The sequence below is a fragment of the Strix uralensis genome, chromosome 3, assembly GCF_047716275.1.
Source record: "Strix uralensis isolate ZFMK-TIS-50842 chromosome 3, bStrUra1, whole genome shotgun sequence".
Classification (NCBI taxonomy): Eukaryota; Metazoa; Chordata; class Aves; order Strigiformes; family Strigidae; genus Strix; species Strix uralensis.
In genome coordinates this window covers 34,938,497-34,950,780 of record NC_133974.1, presented here as the reverse complement: position 1 = coordinate 34,950,780, position 12,284 = coordinate 34,938,497, and the positions used below count along the sequence as shown (strand labels likewise).

At 40.5% G+C, this 12,284-nt stretch overlaps 1 protein-coding gene across 1 annotated transcript in view; it reads right to left on the bottom strand.

Annotated features, from left to right (window-relative positions):
* Positions 1-12,284, bottom strand: part of KCNQ5 (potassium voltage-gated channel subfamily Q member 5) — a 295,700-nt gene that overhangs the window by 9,835 nt on the left and 273,581 nt on the right. Inside the window, exon 11 of the mRNA XM_074861878.1 lies at positions 6,724-6,832. Coding sequence (XP_074717979.1) covers positions 6,724-6,832 — 109 coding nt within the window. The remainder of the gene's footprint in view (positions 1-6,723; positions 6,833-12,284) is intronic.

Sequence of the window (12,284 nt, the reverse complement as noted above, 5' to 3'; positions counted from 1 at the left end):
CGGAGTTAAATCTGGTTGGCGGCCGGTCACGAGTGGTGTCCCCCAGGGCTCGGTTTTGGGGCCACTCCTGTTTAACATCTTTATTGATGATCTAGACAAGGGGATCGAGTGCACCCTCAGTAAATTTGCAGATGACACCAAGTTGGGTGGGAGTGTTGATCTGCTCGAGGGTAGGGAGGCTCTGCAGAGAGACCTGGACAGGCTGGAGCGATGGGCTAAGGCCAACTGTGTGAGTTTCAATAACGACAAATGCCAGGTGTTGCACTTTGGCCACAACAACCCCCAGCAGCGCTACAGGCTTGGGGAGGAGTGGCTGGAGAGATGCCAGTCAGAGAGGGACCTGGGGGTGTTGACTGACAGCCGGCTGAACATGAGCCAGCAGTGTGCCCAGGTGGCCAAGAAGGCCAATGGCGTAGCCAGCAGGGACAGGGAAGTGATCCTGCCCCTGTACTAGGCACTGGTGAGGCCGCACCTCGATTACTGTGTTCAGTTTTGGGCCCCTCACTCCAAAAAGGACATTGAATTACTCGAGCGTGTCCAAAGAAGGGCAACGAAGCTGGTGAAGGGTCTGGAGCACATGTCGTATGAGGAGCGGCTGAGGGAACTGGGGTTGTTTAGTCTGGAGAAGAGGAGGCTGAGGGGAGACCTCATTGCCCTCTACAACTACCTGAAAGGAGGTTGCAGAGAGCTGGGGATGAGCCTCTTTAACCAAGTAATAAGTGATAGGACAAGAGGGAATGGCCTCAAGTTTCACCAGGGAAGGTTTAGACTAGATATTAGGAAGCATTTCTTTACAGAACGGGTTGTTAGGCGTTGGAATGGGCTGCCCAGGGAGGTGGTGGAGTCCCCATCCCTGGAGGTGTTTAAGAGTAGGGCCGACATAGTGCTGAGGGATATGGTGTAGTTGGGAGCTGTTAATGTTGGGTTGATGGTTGGACTGGATGATCTTCAAGGTCTTTTCCAACCTAGACGATTCTGTGATTCATGTGATGCCACATTAATTAATTTCAGCAGGGTTTGGATCAGACCCATATTGCTCACTTCGTTTTGCTTCAAATATATAAAATTTTAAATAAACTATGCAAAAAACCCTGAAGGGTTATAAAGGACTGGCATTTTTAAAGCCTGCAAGTTAATTAAGAACCAGAAAACCTGAATTCTTTCAGTGATGGAGCCTAGCAACTGCTTTTCAGTTATCAATTTTAGTTGATTCTCCATAGTTATTTACTGTCAATTTTAAAAACTAAGTTGACTTTCTATATCTTGAAAGAACTATGTAATTGAACTTGATAGGCTTGAACATCCATCCTGAAAGATTATTCCAACCATATAGAGCATATTCAAAAATAGTGAACAAAAAAGCCTTTGTGCTTCCTTCATTTGTGCTTCTAGAATAAAAAGTTGCTTATTCTGGTGTGTTCTTGTATGATAAAAATGAAGGGTTCAGTTATGCAGGCACAAGTGGGTAACCCACCTGTGCAAAAAAGGGAAAATAAGCACAAAATTATTCATACCCCAAGTATGGAAGCACCAGCCCTTAACACAAACAGGAGGAACAGGGTAAACTACAGCTCAGTCTGTCTTTTCTAGTTGTACCACACGGGGGCAAACAAGATTCATCATAAACTAAACTGAGTCGCCACTGGCAATACTGAACTGCTAGTACTGACCCAACAGCAGCAATTGAAAGTAAGAAGTAACCCAAAATAACAAAACCGTCTAGTCCCCATGACTTTTTAAAACATTATTTGTATTTTTAAATCGTTGTATGCCACGTAGTGAGGTGGTATTTTATAACTCAAATCTAATGTGATAGACGATACATGGTTGTAAACCTATACAAGTCAGAAGCATGACAATTTTTTGGGTGAGAATTAGCCATAACAAGTAGCCTATTTCAATGATGCATCCAGAGGAGAGCGGAAAAAAAGTCTTTTGTGTTGAATTAGACCAATATATCAAAGTGCTTTGTCTGTAGCTAACATCTAAGCCACAGGTCCCACTAATTTTCACATTCCCTGGTACTTTGTAGAAAGTTACAGGTCCAATACCAACTTTTATCTTATTGACCCCCAGCAGCCGAAAGCAGAATCTGTTTCATTTAACTCTTGTCAAATGCAGGATCAGCACTTATCTAGAATTACAGTGTTTTCTGAATGTGTAGGTTGCATATCTTTCCTGGCATTTGTTGCATTTCTACTTCCATTCATGTTGCCCCTTCCAGTAGTAAAAGCTATTCCTCTTGTCATTAGTGTACTTTACTGAGACCAGCACCATGTCAGAACATCTCTAATCCTCTGTGCAGCCCTGTCGTACTCATGTTATATTTTTAAACCTGTATCTTGTCAGTCTTGTCACTATCTCAGGAAGAAATGGCACTTCATTCTACTGGGATTCAGGTAAACTCATACATGGTTACTGCCTTGAAGATTAAAAGACAGGCAGGTTGTTTTACCCATAGCTAGATGAGGTTGTTTGCTCACTTACTACATCAGGAAAGCAGGTGCACACAGATCTAGTGCTGGTTCCTCCATCTTTCTACCCTTACCTTGCCAAATAACCCTTCTTCCTGGTAAACTGCAACGTGCAGAAGAGATCAGGATCCGATATAGAGAGGCCAACAGACAAAGGTGGTTGAGAGATAGTTCCACTACATGTGGGGTGAGTGGGTCAAAATTGCTTCCTCTCTCGGGTCTTGACCTGGACTAACCCATCCCCTAGGAGCCAGAGACATTGTTTTCTCCCAAGCACAGTGCTGTCGTAGCCAAAGACACATCTAAGAGCCTTGCCTAGACTCTGAAGACCATCTGGGCAGAAAATATACAATATGTCGGGATTTAAAAGGAATAGAGGATTCTGAAACACCACCATTGAACAAATTCATAATGGCTGCTAAAAATACATTTTATAGGTGTAGCAGAAACATTTCAAAGGCTGAACATAAATGGTAAATTATAGTTTCCTTCTTTAGCTATTAAATATGTATGACTATTCAACTATACAGCTTATCAGCTCAAGAATTCTCAAGTTTCATTACGTTTAGCTACATTTATTATTATTATTTCTTATTAACAACAAATGAAAACATATCTATACAATCACTAGAGTTAAAGAGAGAAAAGACCTCTTAGGTCAGCAAGTTCATCTTCCTGCCATTGCAGTTATTTCCTATTGCATATTTATTTATGCTTCTCAAATCTAATTTTATATTCCATAAGTAGTAAAATAATTTCATCATTTCCATTGTGGAAAGTATTACAGAATTTAGTGTCTCTTGCTGTGAAAAATGATCAGAGATATCGCAGTATATGGAAACAAGGTATCCTCATCTTCTTTTTAGTCTCTTTTATATACATTCATCATTGTGAACAAACAGAGATGGAAAATGCAATGTTTTTTGTTAGTCTTCAGGAACTCTGCAGGATATTAATGGCTTTTTGTTCACGACAAGACTAGGGCCAGTTGAGTAGTGCTACAAAACCTGGTGGCACAAAGGCTCAGTGTACCCCACTAGCAAGAACTGGTTTGTGCACTGCTCTTATTCCAGCCGGAGGCTGTGAAGGAGCAGGACTGATCCTGGCCTGGCCCAAGGCATGCTGTGGAGCACACTACGTTTCACCATGCTACCCATCTGTTCCCTACTCACTCAACATTGTGCAAATGCTACACAATGCAGCTTTTCCTTACTTTCCCTACTGCCCCAGTTCATCTTTCCTTACAGAGAGTTTATAGTAAGGGGGGGTGGAGGGGGCAGCACAAGAGATGGGCTGTGGAAGACTCAGCTGGGGGGGACTTTGAGAGGAGGCTGACAGCTTGACATGCTACTGGACACATCTGCCCAGTGGGTCTTCAGTAGGACAGGTTGGGAGTCCTATTCTTGGAAAGGGCCAATATGTTAAGCACTTTTTCAGGAAAGGACTGTTTTCTCCATCTCCTGTTTTGACCATTTCAAAATGAAAGTTTGGGGGTTTGTTTGCTTAAAATCAAAAAGTTCTTCTGAAGAATAAAGTAGTCCTGGGATAAATGTAAGTAAGCAAGGTCAAATCTGAAGCAATATGCTTTGAAATTACCAAAATGAAAGATCATAAATAAACCAGGTTTTGTCTTTTGCTGTTCCAAGGCTGTCCAACCTGAGAGTAACAAGCATGTTCTAGGCTCATTTCACAGAAAAAAACCCCAGTTCTTCCTGATTACAAAACTGAGAGAGGCCTTACCACTGTAAACCTACAGGCATGAATTAATTCTGCTAATTTATTTTCTTTCCCAAAACAAAAGGACCATTTGTATCATTGTAAAACAATTTGTACCCAGTTTTAAGCAGGAAAAAAATAATTACTCTCCGTTATTGCAATTTTTCAAGGTGATGTAGCCAGAATGGATTCAACTGTGTGTGCTCATATTTGGGGTCTTTTGTGTAGTGTCTCATGAAGATCTGCAAGTAGCTTCTGTCTTTATCTGCTCCTGTATACCAGCATGAAAGGAAAAATAGCCTCCACCCTCCCCCCATTGCCTTTGCAATTCAAAGCTGTTGCTAAAAACAAACTTCAAAATGAGGCACAAAGTTTCCATATAGGCAGATGTTATCATCTTGAAATTCTACAGTTACTATATAGTGTCTCAGATCCTTCTTCAGATGTTTGCATAGATTCCGATGTAGTCAGGTAACAGATACTCTGAATAATCAGAAAGAGGAGTATCAGCTACCTGATGAACTGAATTATCAGTCTCTTGATTTTGAGAGATTAAGGTATAGCATTTAACACAAGTCTGAAGATCATGGCATATAACCGCTTTGCAGATCTCAAAGGTATGTTTCTGAAGCAAGATGTATGTGCCACTTGGAATCTAGTGAAACCTAAAATTTGCAAGGAGAGATGGGAGAGATTTGTGGCTAACTGATATCAAGCGGAGATGCAGAATTCTTATTCTCAAACTCAGTGGTGAAATGAGTTGGGTTTGGGTAAGCCAAGTGTGCAGAGAAAAAATTGGAGATAATCTAAAAAGTTGACTCTTATCAGTTAAATAGTGTATGTCTGAAACAATCCAACTGTTGCATCTTTGCTCTTCTTATTAGAATGCTACTGTGGATGGCACTGTGGAGAAAGTTTGCCAACTATGTCCTTCACATTTGCTTACTTTCCATTCGAGCTGATAATTACCAAGAGAACCAAGCAAAGATGCAAGTGTTTGAAAAATCCAGTGATGCCTTTGAAAACAAGCTCCATGAATTCAATATTAAAATATCAAGTTGATCTTAAGGAATTTTGACAGTACTAAGAATGAGATGACCATTGCTATCGCTTGCCAGTACAGTGGCAAGGTGCTCTTGGAGCCAAGAGTCAACCAGTCTTTTTAAAATGCAACGTCACAGACAAGGATCTTTGGCACCAGAGCTAACGGGCTATGCTGATTGTTCCTAATTTGAGAATTTTCCATTTGAAGGAACAGGCCTGCCTTGTAGGTGGGTGTCCAGTGCATAGAAGGATTTCTGTCACCTGCTGAAACATTGCTGGCAAGAAATGGTTCTCAGCAGTGACATTTGAGTTGCCAGTTGCAGTGGCTGTGGACACAGACCTGGTATCTGACACGTCCTGTGAGGTCATTTCCAGGCAGGTTGGAAAAATGGTTGGAACAGATGTCTGCAAGTGATCTGTCAAGCTGTCTGTGCTACTAGAGAAGTATTAGGAACAGCCTTACTCGCTATCTGTCTTCACTGGCCATCAGTGGAAAAAGGGAAAGGAATTACAAGTAGCCCATAGGTTATCACTGTATGAAATTATTTGATAAAGAGGTTGAGTCCTTTCTTCCCATACTGCTGAGAAAACTTGGGCGAGTCTCTCCCTGCAGGAAAATACCATCTTTCCATAGGGTTTTGCTGAAATCCCCCGTGGCTGCTGCCTGCCTGCCTGCCTGCAAGAAGGGTGCCGGGCACTGATGTGACTGTGATGCAGACAGTGGGGTGACCCCCAGCAATAACCTTGGGTTTGCTATTGGCAGAGAGGGAATGCTTGAGCTCTGCTTGCTTGTGGATGTTCTCTTTATGGGGATTTTGCCTGTCAGGATTTGCACTTCAAAATATTCAGTAAGATGAAGAGCCTTGGCAGCCTCAGGAGGGCGAATGCTAAGTTTAAGCTTTCAATACAGGTAATTTTATAAGTTTCAATGCAGTTTGCTACTTTCTTGGAAAAGGAGATGACTATTAGTTTTAAATTATTGGGGTTATATTTAGTTCAATGAATAGTGGCAGGCAAGGCTTTGCACAATTGAATGAATGTAGTTATTCTGCTGTTACCAGAAGGAAGTTGCAATAAAAGTCATATGACAGACAGTTTCAGGAATATGGAAATGCAATAAAACCCTAAACTTTTAAAGGAAATAACTTTTCCAGGCAAGGCGATACACATTCAGTAAAACTACATTAAACTGGATTACAGTATTTTTGATTACAGGAAATATAGTGGAAACCAGCATTCATGACTGACTGTCTTTTCTGAGTCAAATCATGTAACAGTTTTAGACATTGAAAAGCTGCTAACAGAACAGATAAAATATTTTAACTTTTAATTAAAATACTGAAGAAAAGGAGGCATAAATAAACTTAGCATTAGTTATGTAACAAATATAGCCATGTAATAAGTTCAACTAACTACCATTTTATTAATTGACATGCAGTTAATTAGTAAGAAGTCTCAAATATTTATTCATTCAGTATTTTTTACTCACCTGATTGCTCTGATGACAGTTTTAAGAGCAGGGGTGAGATCTTCTACTGACACATCACACTGGCACCCTTTATCATCATAAACATCATCTGTTCCGAGACTGGTGTCAGCTGCAAAATACAAGAGCAGAATAAACAAGCAGCATTTAAAAATCTCTTCCTTAGTGTTTTCTAACCACCTACACAGTGGTTCTGGAAAACAAAGGACTACAAATCAAACAAGATAGAGCTTCATCAGTTTGCGAACTGTATGATGCACTTGTGTGTGTCTATGCTTGTGTTATAAATGGCCTGGGTAGTTCCCAGTGTAAACAGTAAAAGTTAGAAAGCAAGAAAGCCCTGTTATTTTTCAAACAAATTAATAGTTGAGTACCAGTATGTCTATTCCTGATTTCTCATTGTTTTTCATCACATTCTCTGTCTTAATGGAAAGTGGTGAGCTAACAGATGTAATGGCATTATCAAAAGATGCTGAAGTTATATTAAATTGTTATTTTTTTACTACTATGGATCAACCTGACATTGAAGACAAAGGAGAAGATACATTTCATTTAATAAGGAGGCTGTGGAATGATCCAATGCTTTATTACAGATGAAAATGAACAAAGTACCTTTTTACTAGAAATGAACAGAGAATGTCATCCATTATGGATCAATTGCCACCTCAAACCTGAGAGCCATGTTGATATTGCAGCCGTCCTTTGCAATAGGAGCAGCTTAAGCCAAGTTACTGTATTTATTTGCCTGAAAAAAATGGATCCTCCACCCTTTCCTAACACTGCCTTTGCAGAGTCACCATTTGAGAATTAGCCAGAAATCTCAGAAGTGCCCCATGTACCTCAATACACAAAGAAAAAAGGGACTGATGCATGACCAAGAAGGTTTACAAACTTAAAATGCACTGGAATGGGAACAGAGCAAGAAGGGCAGGGTCAGTGGATGCCCATACATCGTATATGTCTCAAAGGCATGTGAAGTACAGGAAAACTCTTGAGGGTAGGTGTTTTTCCTCCCAAACTATCTTTCTTCAACTGCATGAAGTCCAAGTGCCCAGGTGAAGAATTTCACCCAAGGTCAGTGTATTTAACATCTAAGTGTCTCTGCTTCATGAGGAAGAGAGTGTAAAATGAAAGAGTGACATGAAATAGAGAAAAAAGGATTGGATTCAGTAACCCTCACTAATGGAGGAGATTTTTTCCCAGTCCTATGTCCCTGCCTACATTCATGCTGTTATTTAAACCACAGGCTTAGTCATCCAGAAACACTGCAAGTAAACCATTTCAGGGGCTTCTATTATAAGCAGATTTGAAGCGCAGACTCAAATGATTGCAGGACATTTTTTGCAAGTTGATTTTTCAGAAGGACTGTAAATTAACGATGAAAAATATTCTTTGTCAGTCAGAAGTGCCTGGAAACTTCATGGTACCTTTTAAACCTAATAGGAATGCTATCTCAGCATAAACAGCACAGTACTAGGCTGCATCTTCAGGAACTGGTATTGCTGCATGTTGTCTTCACAGATTTAATATTTGGCCATAGTAATTTATTTTGATGACTCTAGCTAGTTCATTATCCTCAAGAATATATTTTCTTTTTTGATTGTTGCTGAACCGGTACATTCATGAGGAGCATCTGCTGTAGCTTTGAACAGCAGGACCTTTTATCTTTGACAGATCAACTTAATACAGAAAGAAAGATGGTGTATAGCCAAGTTAATAATATGTTTAAGTACACATGAAGCAATCAAATGAAACCTTAAAAAAATTCATTTTACATTGTAAAAGTGAAATTTTCATACAAAACTTTGAAATTTCCCCTTACATGCTATTACTGTAAGTCATGACTACAATAATGACAAGAGTGCTTTTTTCTCGCACTCTTTCATGAGCTTTGCTACTGACTTGGCTTATCTTCTTGATAAAATATATCTCTCCACCTATCCTGCCTAACTAACATTTGGATCCCTGCCCAGAAATGTGATTAGCTAAAATAAACTATGTAATTAGTTTGATAGGTATATACACTACCTAAAACCCCCTCTCTGAAGGTGTTAACACGAACTTTCCAGGTGCCGTGTCTGATCAGCCTCTCCAGTTACTTCTCCCAGTGCCAAAATCTCCCAGCTCATTTCTAAGTGCCATGCTAAAACCAGAGCTTTTTGTGCTACTGCTATTTCCAGTGGCTCTCTAAGGCTTGAATCTACTCAGTTATGCCAGTATAAATTAGAAATAATTTCGCTAGGGTCAACAGATCTACAACCATGTAACCCCAGTGAAACAGGAGACTCCAACTTGAAAGTTTAAAATAAACATGTTTCTGAATGGTTCTCTCACTGATATGGTTCCTGGGTCCTTTGCCAAGTACAGTGTCATTAATAAAAGGGCTTCCTTAGCACAGTATATCTTTGCAGAACTGTTTTGAGAACAGTGTGGTGCAATTACAGTACTGCATGTTTCTCACATGTTGATACAAAAATCAGCAAAATCTTTAGAGAGATGTTGGAAAATTCTTATAAATTTAAGCCAGCTTTAAGAAGATACCGCTCCTAATAAATCACCTTATTTTTTTCTTTCTAATATTCCCACTGACATGAATTTCCTTCATTATGGCAGGCACTCTACCACATGTTAATAAAACTTGTGAAAAGCTATAAATCTTGTTTGATTCATATGGGAAACTTTCATGTTTCTTTAGAATACTGAGCAGACTTGGGAAAAAGTTTGGGAAATGCATAGTAACAATCTGGAAAAAAATTCCCGCTTAAAACACCACTGAAATCAAAGTTCACATTCTGATGAATTTTTCCAGTGGAAGCTCATGTTGTGCACGACATAGTTATGAGGTGAGATGTACTTGTATTGCTTCTATCCCTCTCAAGTTCATTGTCGAGGTCGGGGCTGTGTTGGGGTCAGTTTGGCCGCTTTGGCAGCTCCAGCTGTTAAAATCCCTGCCAGTTCCCAGACACAGCTAAGCTACAGCCTCCAACAAGCCTCACTCCCAGCTGCTGCCTGTTCCCAGAGAGAGCCCTCCCCATCATTAATGGGGCAGGTAGACCCTCCGGTGCCAGCTCATGCCTAGCCCTGCACACATCTGCTTCTTCATCTTTCCCCATACCCTTTGTCTATGTCTCCTGTGCTCTGTTGGGGTGGCTGTGCATGGTCCAAGCAGGGTCCACAAAGAACCTTAGGCAGCAGCTCCTCTGCATGAACCTGGCCACTCTGCCAAACCTTCCTGGGGTTGGCACTGGTCCTTCTTTCTCTCCAGGAGCCACTACCACCAGCAAAACAGGCCTTTCATGTCTGTTGCTTGGGCAGCTCACAAATCTGGTCTCAATGGTGGCCAAAGTGTCTCTTAATACAGATTTAGATATACCCCTGCAAGTCTCCCAAAGAAGGGGTGTCAGCCAGTCTGACAATCCAGAAACAATTCCCATTTTCTAATATCATCATCTTACAATTCAGGATGTGTTTTGACCCTAAACATCAATCTGGAAAGCGTTCATTTCACAACTGATGAGGCATCTGCCATTGTCTTACAATCTTTGACATTATTTACTTTGGGCTACAGTCTTGTCTTTGCCACTTTTTAATTTCTTTCTCTTTCTTCCTGAAGAGCAGTCTTTGATTTAATCACCCAGCAAATCAGCAATTACCAAGAAATAGAAAAGAGGCATGAACAAGTCATTAAAATCATCTTGATATTTCCCTGTTTGTCACAGTATTTATGCATTCTTCATGCAAACTCCAGTCATTTATGATTACCCCAAATGAATGGGTGAAAAATTACACTGTTCTGAAACATTATATGTCACCAACAGAAAATTTATGAGTTTGTAGCTGCATTTCATATGGCTCTGTGCAAAGGTTATGCGCAAGGCTTGATTTATTATTTCTGTAAATATCATGTGTCCTTTCTTAGAAGTGTTTTCTGTTGCTTAATAATATGCTTTGGCATTGGGAAAACTGTGACACTGCTCTGATCACCCTCATAGCTCCATGCTTTCAATGTCAGTAACATTCAAGTAATTATGTGCCTGTCTAATAGAATCAAAAAGATTTTGTTTCTGGGAACTGCCATATGCTAGCAACAACGATCCAGCATTAATAAGTGCATGTGCTGACACCATGTATAGTCCTATGGAAGTGCTCCCAACAAAGTGATTGGTATGGTGATCCCAACATAGATCCTTTGACTTGTTTTTTGGAAGCCTTTGGAAGCTCTCAGATCTTACTCTGACTGCACAGGAGGTAGTTTGGTCTCTTCGTGTGGGTGATCTAAATCATTCTGCTGAGGCTGAGTACCCACCTTCAAGACATGGCAAAACCTAAATAGGTGGCTGAAGTTGATAGTCTGCACATGACTCTCAATTATTCATGTTACAGCACAATGTTGTGTCAACTTGGTAAAAAAAGCACTGATTTTGGAGAAAAAGTCTGATTGATTTTCATTGTAATGCATGACTCAAGGTGAAAGATGGATGGTGGCCTAATTTTCACAGGTGCTGAGTTACATCAAGCCATAATCCAAAATCCAGAGTTCAACTTGGGAATTGAAGTCCAAGTGATTCATATGCAGCTCCACAGCCTGTTCTCCACCCCGTTCAGCAGCCACATCTGAGTGCAGAGCTGCTCTGGCTGCCCAGGGCAGCAGAGCAGGGCACCCCAATGTGACACACTCATCTCCAAACTAATTTTCTGCGTGAGCGGTCAGAAAGAAAATGAGTGGAGATTTCAATGCGTCTAACTTCTGGGCAAGTAAAGTTAGACATAAATTCAAAGCTTTTGGAGGACAGATTGTCCCTGGGGGAGGTGCCAATACATAGGTCTGCTGCAGCAGGGGTGCCCGGGCAGCTGCTTTAGCGTTAGACTCCAAACTGCCTTACTCTTAAATGGCTACTGAGCTTAGATGACCCCTCCTGTTCAAGAAGCAATGCTGGCAGCTTAATACTCTCATTATTCTGTTCTTTCAGCCCCTTTTGCAAGGAACGTAGCATGCCTGTTATGCTGCTCTAGGTAATGCCTAGCATGCCTACAAGGTAGGTGCCTTTCACTCAACTTTACACTGCTTTTGAAGTACCTTTCTTCACCCTCAGCATTTGCTATGGGGAGTTAGGGATTTAGCCTATATTCTCTAAAAAATGGAGACATCCTGTATGTATTTTATAGTATTTCCACAAATATAATAACGCACAGAATGTTTCACAAAATCTCAGTTACTTTTTTCCCTCAAAAATTATTCTAAGTACAAACATCTTCATGGTTTATGTTCATACAATTCATGCCATTTCTCTTTATCAAAATAAAATGTGTCTCAGCATAGTGCCTTTGTTTAAATTTGTTTCATGAAACTTCTCACCTCTTCACAAGCTCCCATTATTTTCCTGTTTGTTCAACCATGAACACAAATTCTCTTCACTGCCCCTAAAAGTGATTTTCTTTCATGTTTTCCTTTGCTATCAACAAGCTGACTCTTTTTCAGTAAAGATTTCACATAAATCATTTTACTGTGATTGCTTGCTAAGCTCCACAGGAAAAATCAACTGAAAAAAGCAACACTAATTGGG